The following is a 27,714-nucleotide window of genomic DNA, read 5'->3' as shown; positions in this document are numbered from 1 at the left end:
GTGCCTTTTTTGATAACATTAATGAGCATTCTTAAATGACTGATTATAAGTAAGTCTTCTATAAACTGTGAACTAATGGTTTCTTGCATTTTCTCTGCTAAACATCAGAGAATCCACACAAGGGGTGAGTCAAGCAGCCTTCCTCTCACTGGAAAAGTAAACAGCTTCTATCCCCTCTACCTGTCTAATTTTTTTCATGAAAACTGGACAAAACTTTACAGCTTCAAGATTCCTGTGTTTAAGTCAAACACATTACAGAGATACACCCAGCACAATTAAAGAAATCCCAGTGCCTTAGGTCAGCAGACAGAAATCAACTAAGTCTAGCTTCTGTCAACCAAAGTAATTAGAGAGTCACAAGTTGGAACGTGCACTTTACTTTTTTACATTAAAAACTTACTTTACCGAGACAACAAAGAAAAAGAAAGAATAGCTTAAGTTTTCATAGCTAACGACTCAGTTGCCACAGTATACCCACATGAACATTCCTGAGACGTAAAGCACCCTTCTGCAGTGGAATTGAGTTCCCAGAAGTGGTCTACAACAAACATTTCAAGAAAATAAAAAAAAAACCCTACCAAAATAAAAAAACTACATTGGATGAATGAAGTGGGTCCAATCCAGTGCCTCAATACTCATAGAGACATGGTAATATATGCATGGAATGTGTGCTCTGACTCTGACTTACCTGGCTTTACTCAGTTTAATTTAAAGTGTGCTTGTTTACATAGTTAATTATTTTTGCTTATACATAAACTATAGACAGATAAGGTTTATAAGCCTAGTATTTGATAAATTCTTCCTTTTTTTGCTTACAAGTTAGAAAAACTCATACCCATCTGTCCTTCTCAGCAGTACACTTACACCTTTTTCAGCAGCCAAAGACAGAAGAGCAACGTGGACTACTGTTCTCGGGGAGAAAAAAACCACAAAGATAGTAAAAAAATTACCTAAGTCTAATCATAACCAAACCTACCCTCTGCAATGAGATGAGAGGAAAAGAAAGAGATTGCCCTCTAGTGTTTAGTCACCAGAGAACAGCATAAATGCCATAAAAGGTTTTCTTAAGCTTTAGCATAAAGGTCCAGTAAACATTTGCAGAGCTGAATGATAAGTGGTCTTGGCTGCATGAACGCACTTATGGCAGTGAGAAATTCGTATGTGAAAGGCACTTTAACGACAAACACAGAGATTTGACTTGGCTTCTTCCCCCCACATTTACTGACTTTGTTGGGCTGGTTTGGATTTAACGTTATGTATCACAGACACTATGATTTATTGAGATCTAAATTACACACGCTTACTTTCAGGAGACTGCTAAAAACGTAGCTTTTCCTAAATGAGGGAGAAATCATTAACAGACTATAGTCAAGTAACTTTTGACAACTGGTGACAAAGCTCTGTTGACCTATCGGCAATTAACTAATGTCGATGGCAGCAGGCACTGTGTGTTTTGGTCATTACTGAGACTATGAATTATCACATTATTATTGTGCATTATTATACAACGCATTTCCTGCATGCCTTGAAAACAGATTCAGACCGTCTAAATAACAAAAACCCCACACCATCACATTTCTTTAACTCAAGGAGCCAATAGGTTACTACTAAACTACCAAATGGAAAACGCATTTTTCTGCAGCCCAAAAGCTTCCATAGTTATTCCCTTTCATGCATTTGGGCCTAAGTATAGTAAACAACGATTTATTGGGGTTGGGGGGGAGGCAGGGGGGCAGCAAAGCTCGCTAACAAATCTCCTCCCCTCCTTCCTTCCCCCCATATCCTGAACTGATGTGCTGGACCACAAGTCCACTTTACTCAACCTTCTACTCTGCCTCTCCAAATAGAGAATTAAAGCTCACACATTATTTTGCTTTTGACTAGTTTTAGGAGTTTATCATACAGGCTGACATGTAACATGCTTTTATTTCAAGAATTTCATTAATTAAATGCCTAAGACTTTTTGAATTTGCAAACAAAAACACTAGTTCTAAGGCATCGCAATTAATTCTTTAGTAGACTCTACCTGAAGGTAAATAAATTACTGTTATATTAGCACAGATACGATAATGCATGGTTCAGAAGTATGCCTGCAGATTGATGGGGACAAAGTAACAAGAGCAGTATTGGCTCCTAACCTTCTATAATCTTTAGTAGCAATTCAAGTCAGCACCAGCCAGCTGTAAGCCACAAGACTACCATGATTTTAGACACAGTTATGTGATTTTTATATATACTGTTGTGGAAGGTGACAAAGCTGAGCATGCCGACCACACTCGAACAAGACGTAAGAGCACATGGCAGTAATGGGACAAGATTGTGAGGCTATAAAAGCACAGGAATGTATATAAATTATAGAGGCTGTTAAGATGTTTTGGAGGGGTTTAAGGACTTTGCTTAGCTGCTTAGAAGTAGTTGTTCATGATAAAAGCAGAACTCATAGCCTGCTTAATGCTTTTGCTTAACATTGACCTATTCTCGGATTGGAGGAGTAAGATTTGGAAAGCCCCAGACCCACTTTGAGCCAGGAAAAGGAGACATGATAACCACTAGCCTAAAAAACAAGAAAGAAAAAGAACCTGCCTAGAGACAAGAAAAAGGCCCCAATTAGAGAGAAGATGACCCTAGACTCAAGTATTACTATGGGACCAGTCTATGGTGTGAGGGGCAGGAACTTAAGATTGTAAGGGTATAACTGCCCAGGGATTTTAGGATTTGGGTCCCTCTCCAGAGGCACCCAGCTTGAGCAGTCTAAATTTGTGCACCATAGCTGGAATAAATTATGCTTTTTATTTTGAAGGCCTTGATCAGAGATTCTGCTTCAGGGAACCTAGGGTCAAGCCTGAGGGAAGAAGCAGCACCCAAGGTTGAGTCTGTGTGCATGAGGAGTCAAAAGGGGGACTTCTGGGCTCACCGGAGTTGCCTGCTGTGAAGGGACTCTGGTCCTACCAGTTAAAGTCTGAGGTGGTGTGTGTGCGACTCCTTGAGCGGTGGGTGAATGCTCGGGCAGCAGCTTCTCCCTTAACAATACACACACATGATTATTAGCTATGCATATATAATGTATGTCTACTTGTCTGTAAAATTAGTTACTCCCACGCTGGTAGCTCATAGCTTAATATACTCAAACATCCTTTTTTTTTTTTAACCAGACTGCCATTTGTCACAGAAAAATCCTTAAAAATAAAGAACTACCAAACATTTTAGTAAGAAAACTACTGTTCTGTTTTTTTCCTTCATTCTTTTATAAAGTGATGTCTTTCGGAGTCAGTTACAGGAGAATTTAAGCAGTTTCATGATACAGAATAATAAAATCATCAGGAGATACATCAGAATAGGAATAAGATTAGCAGTTACAAATTTCCAAATTGAACAGTGTCTCATTACTATAAACCCTCTCATGTGATTTCCCATTGAACACAACAGTGAAGAGTAAGTGCGGTTTGTTCAGGGCTAGTAGCCTTCCAATAGGTGAAAAGAGATGTCTGACCCTGTTTGTTTCAATGCCTTATGTGCCTTCACCTGTAAACGACCAGTGTTCAGGAACTCAAAAGCAGAATACATCTTTCAGGATCATGCTCTGAATCAGAAACAGTCACTACAAGGAGGAGAAAAAAAGCTTAGCAGCCCTAGGGAACTAACTCAGGAGAGCAGCTCTTCAGATTGCAGGGCAGTGTCCTGCTGGTTCATCCATCTGGACTACAGGCTGCCTGCCCCTGGTGGCCTCCTTCCCAGGGTGAACTTGGGAGCAGAAACACACCCGATGAAAGCTACTCTTCTCTCCTGCATCTCTCCTACTGCTCTTCAGCCCTTTCCTCTGTCAGGTAAAGGAAGCACTGCCCTTCTCATGACACAGCACAGGACAAGATCCTCTCTCTCATCCCAAGGAAAATAGGAGTAAACTGCAGACAGAATCACTCATCCTATACAAAACACATTCCTTAACTTCTTCTAAACTACTCTTAAAAACAAGTTGGTCAAAATCAGGCTACATTAGTCCTTCCTTGTGGTACTTCTCAGCAGGCAGAAGGATCTACCTATGTGAAAGTCTAATTCAGTAAGTCTGAACACGATACACACATAACTTTTTGAAGGGACTGACAGCTCAACACATTTGTGGGGATTGGGTTATACAGCAGGAGAGGACTTTGGCATACATTCGTCCTACCAAAGGAAATTACATAAAATTCGTGACTGAACAGTAGGCAACTCTGATCTAACTGAAGACTTAGGAAACAGCAATATGAAATTATGCATATTGTCTTTTCCATTACAATCATACATGAAATCCAATAACAAATCTTTCCAAAAAGCAGATGATAAAAAAGGAAACAGAAAAAGTAACCTAAAAGAAAAAAAATCAAAGGGCTACATTTTTTTTCAAATCACCTGCTGCTTAACTTAAGAAAGCAAGCCCCCAGCTGATCAAAAAGGGAAACTGTAAAAGGGAGAACAGACCTTGTAGAATGAGTAACATTAAGGCAGATAAGTATCAAGAGACCCATATTGTCTCCTCCAAAAGAATAAAGTAGAAGCAGTTTTCATAACGCAGATATAGTAGGAAATCTCATCTTTGGTCCACTACAAACATAGATGCTGATGTCATGGTTACCTACCAGTCTGGTACTGCATGCCAATCAGTGAATATTCCACCTGTACATTGAGCACCACATTCAATGAGATGACCTGCAAGGCTGGGAAAATGGCATTCAAATAACTAAATACTCTGTAAAATCAAGTTTCACAAATCCAGCTTTAAAATATAATAGTACAGTGGAAATAAAGCTAAATAACAGAACATGCTATTTTTTTTCCTCCAGAGGCATCTAATACATTTATAAATTAGTCATTAAACATAACAAGGGATTCTGAAGGATGAAAATAAGAGTTGAAAGGAGTAACTTTTACATGAAAAATCAAATGAGTTTCCTGAAAAAAATGAACACTAACACCAAAAAAAAAAGTTTCATTTTGTTATTTCAAGTTGGTTCCAGAATGAAGTTTCTGTAATTTCAATTCCAAACAAGAGTATTAAGTGAGCCTTAAAAAAGAACCCAAAACTTAACAAAAGCATTCAAATAAATGAATTCAATAATAATATGCAAAATCACTAAATGCTTAAGAGTTGTTATCCTGACATTATATGATACAAAATGTAAATTTACCCATTTCTTCTTATATCATTTACCTTCCTGCAGCTAGCAAGTCAAATTCATCCCTATTCCAGCCAAACTAGAAGAAAAATACAAATATGTTACATATGTAAAAGTTTCATACAGTACAGAAAACTGCACATAGTATGTTCACTGCTTTGTGTAACTATGCATTGGATATATTCTTACTTAACTGCAGAAATCTAAAGAACAACAATTGGCAGGGGCTGTATGTGGATTTGAGTTGCTATACAGTAAATTAGTAGAAGAGCTCTGATATATTTCAGTTTTCCTCTTATTAATACACCAAACAAATATAAATTCTCAAAGCCACACCCTCTTCAAAAGAACTGGAAGTGCAATACTTGTATTATTCAAAATTTGCATAATCCAGAGGTTTAAAAGTCTAGCACCTATTTTGTGTCATGTAAACAAACCACTATGTTTTTTCAACTTTTGAAAATTATCAGCTCCTGGAGTACTACCAGCCATCCTTAAAAACTGGAAGCATGTCTTCTGTTTAAGTAGAAATTATTTTTTCCCCAAGTTCAACACAGTGCAAGCAATACATTTGTTGTTTCTTATTTAGAACTTAGCAAAAGTCTCCCTAAAACCTTTCATTAAATTAGATAAGGCCTCTCTGGAGTAAATAATACACACCGAGAACTATTTTGAAGATGTAAACAGCTAGGAATAAAATAACAAATCATAACGGCAATTATAAATGGGAAAGTTTAATTCTAGATTAGGCAACGTTTGACATGCATGTAGTCAGAAGAGTATGAAGTTTTAGAAAGGATGTTTGTAACTAGACACTAACACGTACCCTCTTTTTTTTTTTTTTAAATATGCACCAAAAGAAAGCTTCCGTATTTCACAGTGTGTGGTCACTCACAAAAATACATAACCTATTCAAAATACTTCAGAAAACCACATATCCTGCTTGTATAATTGGTTGAAATTCAAGGAATTTGAGAAATCTTGAAGAAATTGAAACCCAACTACTTAAAATAAAACTGCTTACCCGTTGAAAAAGACCAGTGTTTTAGACCACCTCATGTGCCCCCCCACCCCGGAACACCAAAGTGAGCTCTACTATCGCCACCTTGTGGTAAAGAAAAATATACTTGTTTCTTAACCTTACACACCACATTTTAAAACAGGGGCGGGGGCTGGGGGGGGGGGGAGAGAACTGAAATACTGGTGAAACACAGTAAGACTTCCTTAACTTCACCAAAACACTTTCCAGCTTCATGATACACAAGTTCATAAATATCCCTGCTATAAGTTAGAAGTGAAAGCTGGCAACTTTTCATGCACGTAAGGGAAAAAAAAAAAATTAAGGTGCTCATAATTTTTAATTTAGTATGTATATTTTCATAAGGAGCAAAAACTTTCTGACAATGATTGCTGAATATTCATTCACATATATTTATTATCATATGGAAATTAACTTGTACTTACAGAATGAATGAGTGGTCCTAATACAATCCCACTGTCAACGCATCTACCCGTCACAACAATATCAGCTCCAAGGTCAAGAGCCCTGCTTATTGGTCTTGCGCTAAAGATGACAAAACACAACAGTAAGTACTTTTACTTTTTAACGCATCATTAAAAAAATCAGTTCCCTGCCACACACAGCATAAAAATCACTTAAAAAACCCATAGGAAATCAATGAAATAAACTTTAACAACTGATTTGTCATTTTGTATATACAAGAATATTTTAAAAAGCAATCATCAGATCACCCTATCAAATTCAGGTACCTAAATGACGTAATTGAAACATTCGTCTTGATGCTCACAGAAACTGAATATAGTAGAAGCGACCCTCTGTGCACTATCAGTAACAGAAAATAGTGTTTTACAGAGATTCATTACTGTACACTCATCTACAAATGAAGTAAGAAAGACCAATATTCTTCACAGAGAATGCTTGGCGACTTTGCCCTCCAATTTTAAACCTTTCAGGTCAATTTCCCTAAGTGTTTTTAGAACTTGCAATATCAACCAACTTCAAGACCACCACTGTGCAGTCATTATTTTCAAAGAAACTCAGGCAACAGATTTTTGAGATTGGTCAGGTCAGAGTCAGCCCAGCCAAAATTAGTCAGGCTTGAAAACATTCACCCAGGTGAATCGCTCGAGTTTATACACATTAGTGAGCAAGTTTTGACCAGAGTGTGTGGCTCCTGGCTTCTAAACCCATGCTATCTGCTGGATCCTTCTATTGTTCATGAAATAGGCAGCTTGTAAACACAAATCCAAGTAAACTGTGTGCCTTGAAGAACAAAACCAAGAGCAATGTTCTTCTACAGTTTCTATAGACTTAGCCCTGGTTTTATCAAGAGGCAAGTTAGAAGACACAGTTCTCTCAGGGATGTAAACATAAGATATAAGTATGTTGGGGTTTTTTTTCCCAATGTTACATGAACCAAAGGATAATAGCTAGAACAACAAGCAAATATACAGCATACAGAAAAAATTTACATCTCTAGGCATAGTGTTAAGTAACAGTCACAGGTAAAAAGCACAAATGGGGTTTCTGTAAACATACACACAGGATACTAATAGAAAAACTATGTAACTACCTATAAAAAGCAGTAAATAAAGCCGTTTGTCTGTTGCTCTTAAAAATACATGTGAACTCAGTCCACAGAACTCCCAATGGCCCCCAATCAGGAGGGACAGAAGAAACACTTCAGGATCGATACCCCAGTGCACATTTTTCAGATGGAGTTTACACACTTGAATCCAAGAATCAAACCGTAAACCTCATCAGATTTAGGTAATTAAAAGTGAACTCTCCACAGAACTTAGAGATTTTACCCTATACATTCCGATGTTGACTTGTTTTACAGGCATACATAAGTTTATCATTCGCTTTACAAATAAGCATCCATTGCTGATACTGTTAAAGATAAATTTAACCTATGAAACAACTAATTTAAGAGGCTGGTAATAGCTTTACATTTCAGTGCAACTGAGATTAAGGGGCACATAAAGAAACACCACTTTAGAAAACGAAGAGCAAAAATCCGCTGTTGTAGCATGTGTTAATACAGCGGAGACAGATAATGGATTTTTAAAATGCCTCATCCTCATACTAGCCTGCTTTTGTCCTCTCTGCTTTGATTTGCATTGATTTTTTAATTCGTGAATAAATCATGAATCACCATGTCCTGGTTTCAGCTGGGATAGAGTTAATTGTCTTCCCAGTAGCTGGCATGGTGTTATGCCTTGGATTCAGTATGAGAAGAATGTTGGTAACACTGACATTTTCAGTTGTTGCTAAGTAATGTTTAGTCTGAAGTCAAGGATCTTCTGGCTTCTCTTGCCCAGCCAGCAAGAAGGCTGGAGGGGCACAAGAAGTTGGGAGGGGACACAGCCAGTGCAGCTGACCCAAACTGGCCAGTGGGGTACTCCATACCATATGACATCATGCCCAGTATACAAACTGGGGGGAGTGGGGCTGGGAAGAAATCGCTGCTCGGGAACTAACTGGGCATCGGTCAGCAAGCAGTGAGCAATTGCATTGTGCATCGCTTGTATATTCCAATCCTTTTATTATTATTATTGTCATTTTATTAGTGTTATCATTATTAGTTTCTTCTTTTCTGTCCTATTAAACTGTCTTTATCTCAACCCACAAGTTGGGGTTTTTTTTTCCCCCAGTTCTCTCCCCCATCCCACTGGCGGCAGGGGAGGGAGTGAGTGAGCAGCTGCATGGTGCTTATTTGCTGGCTGGGGTTAAACCACGACACAGCAGAATTGGAATGAACACTTTCTCACAGTTACAAATTTTAAACATTATTTCTTAGATTTCATTTACAGTTACTCATGATCTGCAAATGTTGCAAGTCAAAGTTTAACAAACAGAAAATCCACTAACAACAGAAAACACTAGAGACAAATTTAAGAAGACTCATCTATTAAAAGGTTCTTATTTTACAGTGAAAAATACATGCTGTGTCAGGTACAGCCATACCCTGCTACCTGCCAGTGACGCATTTTTGGAAAGTGCAATGATAATGAAAAAAGAGAGCGCACAACATTTTCCATAAAGATTAATGTAAAAGAGAGGGAACTGTGTGCACAGACTTTAGAAATACGCCAAACAAATATAGGAGGGATGATACATACGACATGGAGGATGGAAAAGCAGAAACAGGATCACTAGGATCATCAACTGGAAGAGATGGTGGCTTTTGGGAACACCTGTTCCATTTCTCAGTCCTTCCCCTTTGATAGGGTTGATTTACACTGATTCATCTGAAGAAATTGATGGCGACAATGAAAATCCAACTGTTCACAAACAGCTCATTTAGAGATTTATGGGAGGCCTTTGGTATCATAAAGGAGGCAAGGGAGAGCTTTCAAACAGTGATCCCTCCTGGAAAGCCAGCTTCCAAAATTTCAACAGTACAAAGCCTGACACACAATTCAGCGCAGCCTAATGGAACCTCCTACAGAACTCGGAGTGTGTACCAGTACTTTAATTCTTCAGCTGCACTTCTCTAGTGACAACATCCTAAACAACTGCTCCATGCAGCAACAGGATACTCTGCATATGAAAACAGAATTTTGTGATTGTTACAATTAAACTAAAACTATTCTGGCTTGAACTAAAACCTGCAAATTCACAGGAGATGTAATGCTAAGGAGTCAAAACCGGCAATGTTCTAAATTAAAATTGTATTTACAAGTTACAAATAAAATTTTTTTTCTGGTTGCCTGAATAATGCAAAGGTGAACCTCACATACTAGGTGGTTCTACTTGCAAAACAAACCAACTTCACGTAGTAAATGTGTTAAAATTATTTTTCCATAACAAAAACAACTTGTTAAAATAACTCACCCAAGATACACATTCATGCTATGAACGCTCTCTGGAAATTGTTTGCCACTCTCCAGATCAGTGATACCAGCTCCTTTTAGGTTCTCTTTCTGTTAGAAAACAAATAAAACACCAAATCTATAAGTATTTTGTAGTATCAACTGTAAGCCTTTTATTAGCATCAGACAATAGATCCACTTCATAGCAACTCTGAGCAAAGTATAATCATTAAAATTAGGAGCAATACAAATCAGCTGAATGGCTAAAAGCCCTAGACACACTTTTAACCATAGTTTTGCAGCACACAGAAAAATAAGTCAGTGCTTTAAGAACGCTAGCTCATTCACAGATGATCAACTACAATGAATTGGTATATTCCCTAGGCTTTTAAACTGTCTTTAATTTGTGTAGGACTGAATACCTACAAACAACTATACCTACAACCCCACAAACAGAAATATGTCTGCCATAATGGCAATGGTGGCGTGGCCAGAAAACAAGGCTAATTCTGCAGCTCCAGGTGATACTTAGAATACATTGTGTTTCCAGAAAGGTAGGTGGGAGGGGTGGGTGTTTTTGACCATGCATTAGGCAGCTTGGGAAACCAGCGGATTCAGGGGCCAGTGACTGACTGCACAGACTCAATGTCTAATACTTGTTACAGGGGGGACCTATAGTGTGGAAAAAAAACCTTCCACTTTCAATTAGTTTGGTATTCTATGGTAAGGATTGAAATACTCCAAACCACAAATAACACTTCCTGGTGTAATTTATGATGTTTGGTATCAACAGTAAAAGTTGCCTGTAGACAATAAAAGCTGTCTCTTTTTTTGTTCGTGTAAGTTATGTACTGATAATAGAATAGAAAATAACCAATTTCAGTTCAGAAACGTCCATGCCAAGCTCAAATAATGACCATTTCACTGTTGTACCAGTAATCAAATTCTGGACCACTGATGCTGAAGTAATTTCAGTAGGGCAGAAGTTTCTTGAAAGGAAGTCCAAGCACCACACATAATTTGAAAATAAAGAATCTTACTTGACCATCTTCCACATTCAGTACCATGCAAGGAGTAATAGAGCCTACACAGATAAATAATTTTCCAAGTTACAGGCAGAGATTTAACCATAGTGCAAACCTATCCCCTCTTAACCACTATCAATGTATAAACTGTTTTCGCAGTATCTTTTCAGGTACGGCCAACGCTTTTTGTGGAACCAGACTTCATACATAAAGCGCCATCCTTTAAGTCAAAAAAAGCCATATATTTCATCTCTAGATTTCAGGGGTTTGTTTTAAATATTAAAACTTCAATCCTCCCACTTAACGTTACCTTACTGGCCATAAACTAAGTACTTAAAACCAGAAAAACAGCCACCTGTAAACACAATAACAACAGGAGATGCCTGTAAACCACTAAAAACAGCTAGAGGGGATGAATATTTGAACACGTGGTAACTACACCACATTTAAATTTAAGAGATTTAACATTCAGGATTATTTAGTTTAAGACAGAAACAATAAGCAACAGCAAATCCTAGCTTCTCCCGAAGAGCAAGCAGACTTTAGATCAGCTTCACAGTTTGCTTCAAAAAGATAAACAGCAGATCCACAGTCTTATAAAATTCAACCCCATCACACATCAAACATAAGATGTGCCAAGAATTGTTTTCATGCGTAAAAAAAAAAAAGTAAAGAAAATGAAACAATAATTTTCAGATGCTTTTAACTGTAGAAGGCTACTGCATAAAGGTACACAAAATAAGTTCCTATAGGACAGTAAATGCCACCTTCATGCTACATAGACTAAAATAATTTCCACAATGCTACTAAGCCGTAAGACAAAGTAAAATACCTCACTCATTAGGTCATCTCCAGCAACAACAGCTATTTTCAAATCAACATCTGCTTTCTTTGCCACCTCCTGAAGGGCAGCCGCACAAGCAAGTGGATTAATTCCACCAGCATTACTAATGACACGAACACCTAAACAAAAAAGACAAATTAAGTCCAGCAGCATCAACAACCACTTGTATTTTAAAAACCTAAAGTGTGCTGAAACATAAGCAAGATATCACCTTCGCAAGGTGTCAGACATCCAATCAAGTGAACTAAAGTCACATTAAAATATGAACAGTATTTAATCTGTGAAAGGATCGGAATAAGCCAATGCAAAATTGTTTACAGAAAAATAATTGCTATAGATACTTTTCATCTTTCCTTTATGCAAGGAAGGAGAAAGTGACCAGAAAGACATACATGATGAGGCAGACAGACAGTACCAAAACGCCTACAAGAACACTATTTGACACCAGTCATTCAAATATCCATGTTCTCCAAACAACTGCATTTTAGCAGAAATACGCTTCTATCTCTAAAAATTCCAGACTCTGTTAGCAAGGTACTGGGTACTTAGAAGTAATTCCCTTTCTCCTCTCAAGCTCAGTATAGCTCCGCAGCTTTCCAACGTAAACAGAAAAACAGTGATCAGAAAATAATCGATATTCTAGAACTATATGGGAATGTTGAAAAACTTTTAGATTGCAATGAAAACGTCTAGATCTCACGTTTTAACAAAGATCTGTAAAATGATCTTCCATTCACAAATTAAAAGCTACAATAAGAAATACATGGAGATATATGTATATATTTATAATTACAGCAAACATTTCAAATTAACCCAATTTAAATGTCACCATCGGACCTGCACTTCACATCTGTTACGATGGGATTCTTGCTGACGTTTAAAATATTATTCCTAGAGGACAGCAAAACGCTGGTGTGAAAAACAGCTTTAGTAACAGAAGCCATACAAAACTCGTCTAAGCAAGCGAACTTAATTAACATCATAACTCACGCAAAGGGTAGCATACCTTTCCTGTGAATATCTTTTATATAGGGAGCCATGGCAGCAGAGACAAAATCCGGAGTGTAACCTAAAACCTGAAAGAATTAAAAGCTGTAACCATTTGTTACGGTTAAGTCACCTCAATGCCGTTTCTTGGTTAACAGAAAACGGGGAAGAACAACTAACTGGATAATGCTATAGAAAAGGAGACGTGAATGCTTTTACTAGATGAAAGTGTGAAAATAAACAAACACATGCAAGTAAGAAGTATACAAAAGCAAACGGGTCCCCATAACCTGACATGTCTTACACAGACTCCGAGCGTGATCTGGGTCGGAGGAGAGCTCGGGAGGTACCGGAGCCCACCCGCCCCACCGCGGGGCTATACCCCGCCCGGCCCGGCCCGGCCGTCTCGCCTGAGCCAAGCCGGCCACGCCGAGGCTGGGCAGCGGCTACTTACGGGAGACCGAGCTTTGGCGGCCGTCAGCAACGACATGGTGATCTCGGAGAGGTAATCGAAGACGAGGAAATCCAGCTTCCCTCCATACAGCAGCTGCGGCACTGGCGGGGCAGGGAAGAACCCGCCGTTAGCACCCCGGTACCCGCGCCCAGTCCGGCACGGCCCGGCCGCAGCCGCGGGGCAGGGCTGAGGCGAGGCGAGGCGAGCCGAACCGCCCCGCCCCTGGTGACGGCCTGGCGGGCGGCGGCAGCCTCGGCCCGGCCGCTTACGCAACGCGGCTGTTTGCGGCGCTAGCAGCAGCAGCAGCAGCCGCCGCCCGCCCGGCGGCCTCGCCAGGCGGCCTCGCCAGGCCTCGGTGCCCCAGCGACAGCCCCCGCCGCCCGGCCGGCCGGGTCTCCCCGCCGCCGGCCACCGCACCGCCGCCTACCTGCGGCCGCCGTGTCCCCCCAGAAGCCCGAGGCGCAGCCGATGCGCACCGCGGCGCCCGCCGGGGGCTCACAGCCGGCGCTGCGCCGCCTGCTCCAGCGGGGCGGGCGGGCGGCGGCCCCCAGGAGCCGTGGCGCCCGGAGCCCCAGCAGCAGGGCGCAGCTCATGGTGGCGGCGGGCGGGCTGCTGGGCGCCGCCCCTGGCTGAGGCCCGGCCCCGCGGCGCGGCCCGCCCCGGCCCAACCCGCGGAGGCGGCCTAACGGGCTGCTGGGGAGGCCGTGGGGGAAAGGGGGGGCAGAGAGTTGGTAAAGCCCGAGTTTGCCGGGGAAAGTGACGCTGGGAGTCCCCGCTCGACCCCGCTGTGTTCCACACGTAGCGCCAGGCAGCTGAACGGCTGCGGTGGCTGCACGCCAGGACGTGCCTAAACGGGGCGCCTGGGTTTATTCTGCTTTTATTTCTGGCCCAGGCCGGCCGTGGATCGATGGCAGGCGGGTTTGGGGCTGCCGCATCCCTGAGGTGCTGCAGGGTTGGCAAGGGCACCCATGTCACTGCTGAAGCACCGTGCGTGGGGTGGTGGGGTTAAACTGAAAGGTGGAGACCCTGCTCAGGGTTGTGGTAACGTCAAAAGCCTGTCAGGTAGTCTGGTTATGAAATTTTTGTGAAACCCTTTCCTCCTCCCCTAAATAAAATATGTGTTTATTAAAAAAAAAGGCGCTCTGTGGGAGTACATGTCTCAGTTTTGACAGGAAGGGTTTCTCGGGTCCCAGGCTGAATTTCTAGTCAGCGGGCATGAGGTGAATGTCACCAAACCAGCAAATTCCCCAGTATATAAGGAGGAACGATTTCCCAGTCCTGAAGTCTGAATCAGAGGGCTGTCTTTGAACGTCTCCAGAGAGGGCTAATCACATAGAGGTGACTCCCCGCCTAGAGAAAATCCGCGTCATTCGTCTGATGCGACGCAAGGACTGTGACTGAATCAGTGTCTTGCGTGCTGATCTGATGCAGTAACTGCTAGGTCTGCCTTAACACGTACGCTTTGATTGTAGGTGGTTTTGAATAATCTCTTGCAACTGAAATGTTTATAAAATTTGGGGTCTTTGCAGGAATGCTGAAAAATACAAGGTTCAGTGTGACACTGAAGATGCTAAGTATATGGTGATGAGAAGTGGTTTTACTGGTGTAAAAAGTAGCCATGTTGAAAATACTTAAATAAGTACTTTTGAAAATTGTTGATAAAGCGTCCGCTTAGACTAATTTCTAATTGCAGTTAGAAATGATGCAGTTGGGAGAAGATAGAAAATACTCATGCTGTGATCTTAGAATTTGGTTCTTTATTTAGGGAGATGCAATGTTTGCCTGTTGCAAAAAGGCCATAAAGCACCATCTTCTAACCCTCCAAGTGCCTAAGAAATTATGAACAGTTACTGTACTAAGTTATTAAACAGGCAGAACCAAGGAGGTCACAGAGAAAGAAAAGTTGGTTCCCTACACACAGAGAGGACCTAACTTTTGATCATTAAATTATTAAAGTGTTTAATTATTATGTTGAAGGCTTGCAGGTTTTGAGTCCCTATAAACTAGTAAACATCCCAATAATCACAGCAGGGAAAAAAACCCCATGTAATGTGTACATGGCTGACTCCAGATAGCTTTGTCCTAAATATATTGTAGCTCCTTAAAGTAAACTTTGAAGCAAGAACCAGAAAGAGCACTGTCTGGTACAACATACAAAGTTATCAGTATAGCCATAAAGACAAATGCTTTCTGTAGTTAAATTTTAAAGTGTCTTCCATGCACGTTTCAATATGGAATACATTGCAGTAAGATTCCAACATACTGTAACGTAGCAGGAAACATGGCTAATCCTCAGCAAGTCTTGCGATGGTCTCAAACCCTGTGGTGAAATTCAAATGCAGTTCACCTTGGCTGACGCTCCATAATCAACGTGCTGCAGTCCTCACTCACTTCTGTGCTTAAAGGTATCCAAAACAAATGCCGATCGCTAACAAACATGATCATTTATAACCCATGAATGTAAGTAAAACTCCTGCTGAAATGGGTTGGGCCAAGATTTCGTGCTGCAGAACTGAATTTCTGGACGTGAGAAGACAAGGCTGCTCGAACAAAGCCAACCAGGGGCCGGTAGATGGCTGTGTTTCGCCACCATCCGCACCCGCCTCGCATGCAAAACCGTCCCTGGCCCCCGAAATTGTCACCTACTCCCACCAGCATCCCCTGTGCTGCCCGCACTATGCAGAGAGGCAAACGGGTGCATTTTGCCCCGGATGAACAAATGCATTTTATCCATATTAATATACAAATATTCACACGCACGTGTGTACGTTGGTAGAACAGTCTTGGAATCCAGAAGGTGCTTTTTTCTTTTAACTTATTTCAAATATCTTTGTAGCATGGATTTTGACAGCAGCTGCTCATGGTTCTGCAATGGGCTGGATCTTGCTTTGTTGGAAACCATTTTAAAGCCCTTAAGGAACATGAATAGCATTTGAGCAAATTTGCATATGGATGTTTACATGTGTGTGAGAGAATTAATACCCAACATGTGTAAGATACTAAGGCAGTGCTGCAGGAATGATTAGTTCAGAGCCTATCGTTTCATATGCGAGGTTAGGATAGTTTTGATGAAAACAGAGGCTCTTTTTATTTAGAGGCTCTTTTCCAGGTAGGCTTGGGAAGCAATGTTCTGTGACAGTCAAGTTGTAATTTTGAGATTTTGGGCTTTGTGTGATTTAACAGATTTTAGAAACAGTTTACTGCTCTTTGAGGACATCAGATGGCACTGTGTGGTTGTCCATGAAGCCCAGAAGAAGCTACAGTCAGTAACAAGCCTGTGTGAAATTCATATACGGAGGTGCTAGTAAAGAACTTGACTGTATTTGTGGCCTATATAGGGGATACGGGTCAACAATAATAGACGGCATAACTCTTGTCACATGGTAGAAATCCACATCCACTGGGTCCGTTGCTTAATGTACAACACAACTTTTAAGAGTAAGCCAGATTTGGAATTCATCTCATAAATTGTGAGAAGGAAGGGGAAAAAATCTTCTGGGTTTAATTTTTATACTGGAGAAAGAAGAAGTCACAGAGTAAAAAACTAAATTAAAGAATATAATTTTTTTCCTGCTCATGGTTCAAATGTAGGTCAGTCTGAGATTCAGTTTTCTTCAGTGACCTTAAATACTTAGATTTACTTTTATTATGCTCATGCCATTAATGTTTCAAATGTAGACCTGTGGTTCCCTCCCTGTAAACAGATTTGTGCACCAGTATGGAGCACAGATGATGTGTAAAGGAAATGTGAAATTCATTCTTCTACTACCATCATCCTCAATTAATAGCATTCAGAGCTAATCCTGGAAGTCAGGGAGGACAGTGCAGAGTACATTTTTCCAAAGCAAATACACTTTCCATCATTTTTCTAGGATTTTTCTGACAGTCAGGCTTCCTCTGGTTGCTTAAAAAAGTACAAGCAAAGTATGTCACAGACCAGGGCTTTATTGTGAAATATATTACATTTTTGCTGTTTCCTTTAATGTCACTGTAAATAAGTTCCTGTCCAAACCAATAGTATCAGCAGATACCGACAAATATTTTAGTTTATTGCAGAGGCTCTGTTTAGTTTATTGAGGCTCTGTCCTCTCAGCTAATTACAAAATATTCAGCAAATATTTGAATTTATTACTTATCTCTTTCCCACAAATTAGTGCATCTCTTTGTTTAACAAATGGAGTTCACTGCTCTTGCCCTCAAGGTAAAGCATACATTGCAATCTCTCTTTTGCAGATAGTCTGAAAACCAACCTTTTCTAAGTGAATCAACAGTTGAAAATTACCTCTGTAAATCAGTAAAGGGAGAGAATTTGCCATGTTGCATCTAATACCCCTATATAAGGCACAAACAACTCAAAGCTCAATTATGATGTTTAACTGATCCCAACTCATGGTTCGGGGTTTTGTAGTATTTTAGTAGATTTTTAGCATATTAAAGTATAACATCCTATGTTCTGGGACTCAGAAAAATCTCAGTTGCAACAATGCAATAATATATGTAATCTTCTGAACTATATTGATTTTGTTCCTTTATAACACATTTCTGTTGTGTTTTAGGAGCTATGTTCTCTCTTAATTCCTTAACATTTGAATGAAGTTTAAATAAAATCTGAAATGTAGGAAAGTAAGTAAGCATTAAAAAGAAAGACTATAGGATGTTTTAAAAATAACAATAGCTCATTCAAACTGTCAAACATCTGGCTTATGGACATAAGGTATTTTCAGAAGTACTGGTAAAGATGAGGTGTCTTGATTTTTGGCCTTTTTGATTGTTAAATACTTTTGAAAATTTGTTTGTAATAATATTTGAAATCAAAATAAGAACTATGTGTTAAAGCAATGATGCATTAGCTACTAAAAACTCCCTTGGTTATTCTTTGCAGAAATCAAAGGGTCTTTTACATTGCTATATGCTGTAGAAAAAGTACTGGAAAGAATGACCACCAGAACACAAGTCACAAACCAAATTACTTTTAGCAATCATGCATCAGTGTAGTTTCCCTGCTTAGATTTAAAACAATATAATATCCCATCATTATTTAAGAATACATTCTAAAGTGAGTGAATTTTCTGTATTCAGTGTGCATACAGCAAAATATCCCATGAATTCTTTCCAAAAAGGAAAGCCATAGCTGACATGAAATACGTAAATTTCATACTTTTCCTCAGAAACAGAGCCATTTACAGCCTGTATTTGAACTGAAGCATAGCGAATATCTGTACTGGTTTCATAAGTGAAAAGAAACAAAAGTCTCTCCCATGCAGAGCAATTGAAAGCTGATTTTTTGCTGACTCACGACTCCTCCAGGCATTTCACTTCAGGAAGGGCAAGGAAGAAGTCTGTTGCACAGTGTGGACTATCGGATTGGCAAAAACGTTGCCATTTACCTTTTGCCCAAGTTTTGAATATTGAAAGAGAAAGAGAAAGATGAGTTACAAAACTTTTTTTTTCATTTTCACTTTTTTGCTTCTGTTTGTAAAGCAGTTGGTTTTATAGCACACTAGCAGCATAACTTCAATACTAGACAGCTTTTTAGTGGTCTCTATTTATGATCCTAATTATCACTCACTCATCGATTGACCTACTGAAGGGGATTTTGCCCACTAATTTGCATAGCTTACTAGTAGTACAAGTGGGGTAATGCATATTGATGATGGATAGCAAAGCGAAGTAGGCAATTTTTTTCAGGATTTACTTTTGGGGTTTTTTTCAACATTTATTTTTGGTATTTATTTTTACATAAGAAAATCAACTTCTGGAGTATCTGAAAAAAAAAAGAAAGTAAGTTCAAGTCAAGTCCACTGAACACTTTCAGTTAAAACAATAACAAAACCCCACTGGAAATGTTAAAATGGATCACTGTAGCATTTCTAAAATGGTATAGACTGATTTTTCAAGTTAGATTCTTAAGGCATGTAAGTATGAGTCATGAGTTTAAAAAACAGTTGTTTTTCCAAGACAGCTGTAAGAATACTCTGATATTCAGGAACTAATTTACAAACACAAGCATATTTCTTCTGATTTGCATTTCTCAGGGAAGATTTACTATGAATAATAGGAAGGTGTTGGATAGCCTCCCAGTGGCTCTTTGACAAAAATACTAATCAAAATTGAGTTACAGAAAGGTCTTTTAAACAAATAATGATTCACCATTACAATCTACTCAAAAATAAATTGCAAGAAAAAAGTAAACTGACTTTGAGAACTCTTCCTTCTGCCTGTGCTACACGAATTGTTCCTCATTTGTTGCCAAATCAGCAAATAGACTTACTGGAAAGAAAAAAACGGCCAGAAAATCAACACAGTCAAATTATGTTGGACACATCTCAGGGTACAACTAGGTCTCTAGCACATTTGTTTGGTAAATGGGTCAGCTGTTTTGCAGCCAGGACCAACCAAGACAAAATGGTATGTAAGGGAGGAAAAATACCACATAGCCATTCCACTAAGAATACACGTTGTTTTCAACTTAATGAAAAGCAGGAGTAAGTTATTTCTAAGGTGAAACCATAGAAGAAAAGAGAAGGAAGCGAAGACATGAGAGGATTAATTATTCAAGGCTAAATCATGACCATGTAATCAGTAAAGCAAATGAAAAAATTTCGAGTTTTAAATATTTATGTCTTCTGCTAAGAAGTTGAAGAGGTTGTAACCAGAAATACAACTAGGCAACACTTATAAATGCAGTGTACAGATATTTGGTAATCATCAACGCAATGTTTAATATTGATTCCTTCATGAATGTAAATCTATACAGTGATATTTTTGTGTTATCTCTGTTAACTCTGAAAGAGTTTCAAACATATACGTACTACTATTAGTGATAAAAGGGAAGGGTATGTTCTTTACTTTGTTAAAGGATGAGGGATACCTGGATTGTGTAATGTGGTTCACCTATCCTGTCATGAACATCATGTGCTCATCTGCAGTCTTGAGTGTACATCTGTGGTTGAAGCTGGGCCAGTTATTTTACGAAGTTCATACCAGCAACCTACTCATGCTATATAATCATATCTAAGGGAATCCTGGTGGTGCACAGCCACTGAAATTGTACCTCCAGGATCCTTTAGACCCCATGTCATCCTCATGCCAACAAATAATCTGCAGCCAATGAAGCAGCAAAGCAAGCTCAAGCAATGTGTGAGCAGCAGTGGCAAGGAGATTCACTGGTAGTTTCCTGAGTCCATGTGAACAGGACTAATGAAGCAACAATAGAACACAAAAGAGCAGGTGGACTTTTACCAAGTTTTATTTACTTTATTTTCACTCTTTAGGAAGGAACTAACCATGTAAAAGGTGGATGCATGTGGATGCATGTCCTAGTTGTATCAGTAAGGACAACAGAAGCACGTTCAGCACATGACTCTTGAAGGTAATTAATGCCAGATTGGAAGGGCAAACTTCTAGCATTGGTCATCCTTTGTAAAGAACTTTTGGCAGCCTGGCGACTAAGTCACTGGTCATCAGTACAGTTACTGGAAAGCTGGCTCTCCCATAAACAGTGCTACAGCTTCACATAAGTGTCCCATAAATTTGATTTTTAGCATCAAAAATGCTGAGGTTTCCTTCTGGCAATATGTGTCTCGATCCTCAAACATGATGGGAACCTTCTCTTTGACTAGATGTAACCAGATGAAAAGAGGATACATAAGTCAGGAACTCTCCACATTCAGGACCAAATCATGTCTAATTTTGTAATAGTATAACATCTAGCTTCTATAAAGTATTTTTGTCTGTGGATTTTAAATACCTATTAAGCAAAATTGAAACATTGATCCTGCTGTACAGAGGCGAAGTCATTTGCCTGAAATCACAAAGACAACCGGTAACAACAGATCTAGCCATGAGCCCCAGTCCCACCGTTCTTTCCATCATTTGGTCAAACATGTATTGAAGTCAAAAGCCTCATTCAACATTGTCTCATCACACATGATACTGTACAGACACAAAAGCAGGCTGTCTCTGGAGAAGCCACAGCCAAAAGATCAGGTGCAGGGCATGAGTAGAAAGCTATTAAGGCTACCGATACAGACAGCAAGCAGAAGAACATACATAAAATAATTTGGCTGGGATAAAGCCCGTAGCAGAAGAGGGAGCCTGTCACCAGTCTTGTAGGTGTATTGAGTAAGGCAGATACTGAGAACATTAGTTCCCCAGAAAGGAAGCTTTGACCAAAGTTGTTCAAATGGACTTCTTGAGTTGAAGGATAGGGAAGCTTCGTGCTTACCTTGCCTGTGACAAGTACCACAGGCTTCTTTTCCAGATATGCCACTGCCCAACATGACTTCATACCTTTCTCTGCCTCAGTTTTGTCATCCGCAGAATAGGGAAAATGATGTTGATTCTTTTTGCAAAGCACATTGAGATCTGTGATGGCAAAGTGCTACGTAACCACAAAATAGTATTTATTGTTAGGCTATTGATAGTTGTTACACATAATTCAGGTAGCTACTGTGGCTTTTCCTGTTGTCGTTAGAGAGGAACTTCTGCCAGCCCCATCCCGAAGCCATGTGTGAGTTTCCTTACACTCGTGTTACTAGAAGTAGCATCTCCAGGACTTGTCTCACCTTCCCGCCTCCCCCGAGACCTCCTGGCTGGAGCAGAGATTAAGTGGCTAAGTGGGAAGCAGGTTCTGAAAATGGGAGGAGTAAGAGATGTGTGCAAATTCTGGGAATCCACCTCAAACCCCTACCCCACCTCTTCCCGCCACCTCCTGGTGCCCGCCCCCAGCTTCAGCCTGCTCCCTTAAACGCCTGCCGCCCTGTGCTGGGCTGAACATTTTTGGCTGCTGACTGCACGACTGCACCGAGCAGTCGGCAGTGCCTAGTCAGACAGACATGATGGTGCTGAGGTTAGGCAGCTGGGCTGCCCTGGGGCCTCTCCTCTCCCTGCTCTTTTCTACCAGCATGGCGGTAAGTGAAGAGAGAGTGTTAGAAAACACGTCGGCGCGGAAAGCGCTGTCGGAGAAAATTCACTGAAAATGGTCTTCTTTTTTCTCTTCAGTACATTGCTACCAGAGAAAACTGCTGCATATTAGATGAACGATTTGTAAGTACCTGAACAATTTTATTTTATCTTAAGAAACTAATTAAAGCTTTCCTACGCTGATTATTAACTACCATTATCACTTGATCCTCATTGTTATTTTCAATACTTATTAAATGGGCTGTGCTTAAACCTGTTATTTATAAATTGCAGTATACACTCTGTAAAAATGTACAGGAGGCTGCACTGTTGATGAAAGCATATATCCAGAAGCTGCCACAAGTAATAGCATGCACGGTTTTCTTGCTATGTGTGCAGACAGTGTGAAAGTAAACTGCCTCTGTGCATTCAAATACAGCGGACAAAGTGGCCGATGCCTGCCCTTTTTTATCCACAATCGTTTGTCTAAGCGGTGCCTGAAAGCTCCCCTGCCCATATATTCTGCTCTGCTTTTTTTCCTCCTGAAACATTGCCAATTATTATTCTTTCCTCTTTAGGGTAGCTACTGCCCAACGACATGTGGCATTGCAGATTTCTTTAATAAATACCATCTCACTATGGATAATGAACTGCAGGAAATGGAGAGAATTTTGCGGCAAATTACTAACTCCACAGTAACAGCAGAACATTTGATTCAACACATCCAAAGCCTCTATCCTCCAGAAAAGCAGACACTACCAAGTGAGAATATAAAAATAACTTACTCAACTGAAGAATATGGTTTATGTAGTTTTCTTGGTTTTTAATTTGCCCTAATTGCAATGATTTTATACCTTTGTCTATTTTACAGATTCCATTGATGGTTTTACTCAAAAGTCCAAGAAAATAATTGAAGAAATTATAAAATATGAAAACACGATTGTGTCTCATGAAAATACTATACAGTAGGTATCTTCCACCTTTTATATCACTTGGCAATCCAAATCGTTTTCTTTCTGTTCTTTTATGAAGTGCAGCTAAGCCTCCCTCAGAAAGGTTTTTTTGTGCTCATGTGGACCATTGTGCCTACACTGTCATTAGTAGCTGCCTAGCCTAGCAAGACACAAAAGGATCATGAGGATCTGATATTGCATGCTCTGCTCATCTGCATCAGCTGTTAATCATGCAAGAAGTGCAAGATAAGAATGTCGGGAAGCCTGGCAATATCTTTATTTATGTTTCTTTTGCTGTGCCAGCTACTTCTAACTTTTTTTTCATGACCTTTGGAGATTTTATTGATACGAGTTTGTGCTGTACCGCAGAGTGTGTGGAATATTTGTACAATCATTCACTCTGGCTAATTTTGCTGCATATATCCATGAAAATCAGCTCAGTTACATTGATATAAATCATAAGTAACTATAAACTCAGTGGCAGCCTTTTGTAAATAGACATTGAAAATAAAATTGAAAACATATTTAACTTTTCTAAATCTTAAGGATATGGTTTTTGACCTGAATATAGAAAAATCTCCACTTCTATAACATTATATCAAAGATGATTTAGGCATTCTGACACTTGCGGCAGTTTGTTGACAGCATTTGTGTTTTACAAATGCATCCATAATTAAAGTGGAATAATTTATCATTTACTTCAGGAGAACAAAGAAAAACTTTCCATAGAGTTATATTCATACATTAATTATTGGTTTGAGTTTTGCTGATTTGAGTCAAGTTTTGCATAAGGTTAAGCATGTGCTTTCCTATTTTGGCTAGTTTCCTCAACTTTAAATATCGGTGCTAGTAGAGGTATCGCCTTTTACAGGGGTGTATGTAGCAGCATGCTACATAGGTGAGGCATGTGTGCAGGGAAATGTGTATTACATATTCAGAACCAGCTGAAACAACAAGCCATTTTTATGTCTCTCTGTCCAGACAGTTGACAGATACACATATATTGAACAACAACAAGATTACACAGCTGAAACAGAAGATTGCCCAGCTTGAGTCACACTGTCAGGAGCCGTGCAGAGACACGGCTGAAATACAGGAGACACAAGGAAGAGGTGCGCAAAATGCTTCTTGTATGGTGGAGGTTTAATTCAGTTGCAAATATCGCCAGTCGATATCATAGTGATGAGTTATTTGTAATCTTATGGGCCATAGATTTCAGCAAAGACATGTAAGATTGCAAGTTATGAAACCAGTGCTTGGATCAGTGTAAGTGTGCTCTGCAAACAAGGCATTCAGATGGAACAGAGGTCTCGCTTGCTCCTTTGGGCTTTTTGGCCAAAATATGATTATCCCAAAATGTATGCTAAACATGAGGGACATGAGTTTCCATGGACATAGGACAAACAGAAGAGAACTCATTATCACATTTCTACTGAGTCACCTGAAAAAAAATTAATTATTCCATTAGCTCCAAAAATGCCTTTTTTGTTGATGTAGAAATTAATGCAACGACAATATTTTATATTTAAGTTGCTTAACTCTACATGAGACTAAATTCTTCCTCATCTTACACAAGTGCTGTGACCTTCAGTAGGATTTTTTATGGTAATGACATTAAAGTAGCTAGCTTTGCAACAATGACATTTAGATGAATTGTATTTATTGCACTAAGGAAGTTACAATACCAAATAAATGTGAGGCTAGAACTGTAGCTAGATTAATAATGATCCTTTGAATATCTTTACTTCAGATTGTCAAGACATTGCAAATAAAGGTGCCAGAAAAAGTGGTCTTTACTTTATCAAGCCTCAAAAAGCCAAGCAGTCATTCCTAGTCTACTGTGAGATTGACTCATATGGCAACGGCTGGACAGTATTACAGAGGGTATGCCACCTATGTATTACTATCATGAGCAAGCTTATTGCATCAGCACTGTTTTTATTTACCTACATAAGATACATATCTTTTCGATTGATGTTTTTTTAATATGTTTTTGTTTTTCCCCAGAGACTGGATGGGAGTGAGGACTTCAAGAGAAATTGGGTTCAGTACAAGGAAGGATTTGGACATCTGTCTCCAGATGATACCACTGAGTTCTGGCTGGGCAATGAAAAAATTCATTTAATAACTACACAGTCCACTCTGCCATACGCCTTACGAATAGAACTGGAGGACTGGAGCGGCAAAAAAGGGTATTTGCTCATGATGCTTCTGAAAATGACAGCTTAAAACCTACTGCTCCCACTGCTGCATCAGTTTGTACAGCTCTCTGAAAAAAAGATGAGCCCTTAGACCTCTTAACATGCATAGCACACTGCTTTGGCTCCTCCACTCACAGCTGTTACAGCAGTCACCATCCATGACTTGTTGCCAGGCACACATGCATGCCTGAAGGCCACGTGCTGGCAGCCCTAGTTTATTTGGCAGAAGGAATCTGTTTCTTCTCTTCAAGTTTCTTCACATCTTCTGCATCTTATGGACTAGATGATCATTGTAGGTCCCTTCCAACTGAACTATTCTATCTATTCTATTCTGTGCTGTTCTGTTCTATGTATTCCATTCTCCAGGAGGGCTTACTATCTTTGCTTTTTATTGAGACATCTGCTCCTTCCTCCCACCAAGAACTTCCTCATGACCTAAGTAAGCCTCAGCATTATGAACCTGGGAGATATATGTATGTGTGTTTATATAATGTAGATCTTTCATACATCACTGAAGACTAGTAGTCAGAAAACATGTCTGATACTGGAGCACAAAAGTTGGTTGGATGTGTCATTGAACTGAAGCACAGAGTCATGCAAAACCAATTCCTTTTGAAATGCTAGGATGCCATAAATGCCTTTTCTGCAGTTCTAACATCTATGTATTTTTCATTCGTGCATGTATTGGGAATGCAGCATGCTCATATTCACCATTCTCCTTTTTTAACAGTACTGCTGACTATGCTGTATTCAAAGTGGGAAGTGAAGATGACAAGTATCGACTGACTTACGCCTACTTTCTCGGTGGCGAAGCCGGGGATGCCTTTGATGGCTTTGAATTTGGAGACAATCCAAGTGACAAATCCTTTACCTCTCATAATGGCATGCGGTTCAGTACCTATGATAACGACAATGATAACTTTGCTGGCAACTGTGCTGAGCAAGATGGATCTGGATGGTGGATGAATAGATGTCATGCTGGCCACCTCAATGGCAAATATTATATAGGTAAAGTATCTTCTAAATACCTATAACCCAGGACACCACGTTTCAGTGACAAAGAAAAATGGGTCACTTTCATTGAGTATGTATTACCATCTGGATTTCCGAAAGCTGGTGCAGCCCATTCTTTGCAATAACTGTTAACACCAGGAGTAGGAACTTATGGCTGCTCTCCAGCCCAAAGTGGGAGAATCAGTCCTGAGAGAAGCAAACTAGGGGGAGAAGGGCAGTGAACGGGGCCTCTTAACATCCCCAGGGATGCTGTGGAGGTGTTACTACCAGAAAAGTATGGACACATTAACTATTTTAGAAAGCAACTGTTTTGCTCCAACTGATATTTTTTAGATGGTGTGTACACATCGAAAGATGCTGGTCCATCTGGATATGACAATGGCATTATCTGGGCAACCTGGCGTGACCGGTGGTACTCCATGAAGAAAACTGCAATGAAAATTATCCCATTCAACAGACTGTCAGTAGATGGACAGCAGCACAACTTAGGCAGCGCCAAACAGGTTTGACCACAGGGCCGAGGAGATATTTAAAATTACAACAAAACATAGTTATCATTTCAAACACTGAACATAGACAGCTGAAGCGTTAAGCCCACTGCATCTTAGAGGAGTTGGCTTTGTTTACCATTTTGTCACAGAAATAGTTGTACTTTGATTTTAGTATGCCTTCCACATTACTGTTTCTTTTAACAGATAGATAAATGGATAGTCTTGTGATCAGAAATAATCCCTTGCCTTCATGTCTTTTAAATGCTACATTTTTAATTTCCAACTAGCATAACTATGTATGAACACTATCAACATGTCATCATAGCCTTATGTACTCCTTTCTTTAGAAGAACATTAAAATGCTCTCTTTTTTTCTGTTGTAGGTTGGAGACTCGTAAAGGGAGAATTTCACAAAGACTGGTCTGAAGAGGGAAAACAAATCTTTTATCTCTTAGACACTGAAATTACCTAACATTACACAGTTCAGTTTTGACTATAAAACACCGTTGACTGTAAAATGCCCATACATCTTCCCTGAGCAGTGCTTACCTCTGTACATGGTTATTTTTTTCTGTACAAATTCTCAATAAATTTTTGATTATTACAAAAAATCTGAACTTGTTATCTGTGCTCTGCTGTTGGCCAAACAAAACAAAGTAAACTTTATGATGGTTGGAAGGTTACTCTGACCAAACCTATTTGATTCAGTCATTCCTGAATTGCATGCCAGTAGCTTCAGATCTTTGTTTAGAGGCGAGTGTTGAAGCTATTTCTCCATAAAATGTGGCTTGTTTCCAAAAGTTTCCATTCTGTTTTCTGATGAAATTGACTTGTGAGATAGATCAGAGT

The 27,714-nt window shown here is 39.7% G+C and overlaps 2 protein-coding genes across 6 annotated transcripts in view; one reads left to right on the top strand and one right to left on the bottom strand.

The window, feature by feature from the left end:
- The window catches only part of LOC128137112 (uncharacterized), a 66,597-nt gene extending 52,682 nt beyond the window's left edge, over positions 1 to 13,915 (bottom strand). For all 5 annotated transcript variants that reach the window (XM_052777782.1, XM_052777790.1, XM_052777797.1 and 2 more), the window contains exons 1-8: positions 13,730 to 13,915; positions 13,303 to 13,403; positions 12,868 to 12,937; positions 11,850 to 11,980; positions 10,015 to 10,103; positions 6,618 to 6,717; positions 5,189 to 5,232; positions 4,617 to 4,694 (exon numbers count right to left, since the gene is read on the bottom strand). In XM_052777782.1, coding sequence (XP_052633742.1) covers positions 4,617 to 4,694; positions 5,189 to 5,232; positions 6,618 to 6,717; positions 10,015 to 10,103; positions 11,850 to 11,980; positions 12,868 to 12,937; positions 13,303 to 13,403; positions 13,730 to 13,895 — 779 coding nt within the window. In that variant the 5' untranslated portion in view covers positions 13,896 to 13,915. The remainder of the gene's footprint in view (positions 1 to 4,616; positions 4,695 to 5,188; positions 5,233 to 6,617; positions 6,718 to 10,014; positions 10,104 to 11,849; positions 11,981 to 12,867; positions 12,938 to 13,302; positions 13,404 to 13,729) is intronic.
- An 8,151-nt stretch (positions 13,916 to 22,066) lies between these two features.
- On the top strand, positions 22,067 to 27,482 carry FGG (fibrinogen gamma chain). Its single transcript, XM_052777757.1, has 10 exons — positions 22,067 to 22,214; positions 22,306 to 22,350; positions 22,785 to 22,968; positions 23,078 to 23,171; positions 24,141 to 24,271; positions 24,910 to 25,043; positions 25,167 to 25,351; positions 26,091 to 26,368; positions 26,708 to 26,877; positions 27,249 to 27,482. Exons 1-10 carry the CDS (start codon positions 22,140 to 22,142, stop codon positions 27,261 to 27,263), a joined length of 1,311 nt encoding a protein of 436 aa, XP_052633717.1. The 5' UTR covers positions 22,067 to 22,139; the 3' UTR covers positions 27,264 to 27,482.
- Positions 27,483 to 27,714: the final 232 nt, after the last annotated feature.

The sequence above is a fragment of the Harpia harpyja genome, chromosome 2 (genome assembly GCF_026419915.1).
Source record: "Harpia harpyja isolate bHarHar1 chromosome 2, bHarHar1 primary haplotype, whole genome shotgun sequence".
Classification (NCBI taxonomy): Eukaryota; Metazoa; Chordata; class Aves; order Accipitriformes; family Accipitridae; genus Harpia; species Harpia harpyja.
Note: the sequence above shows the minus strand (reverse complement) of the source record. Positions and strands in the feature narration are given on the sequence as shown.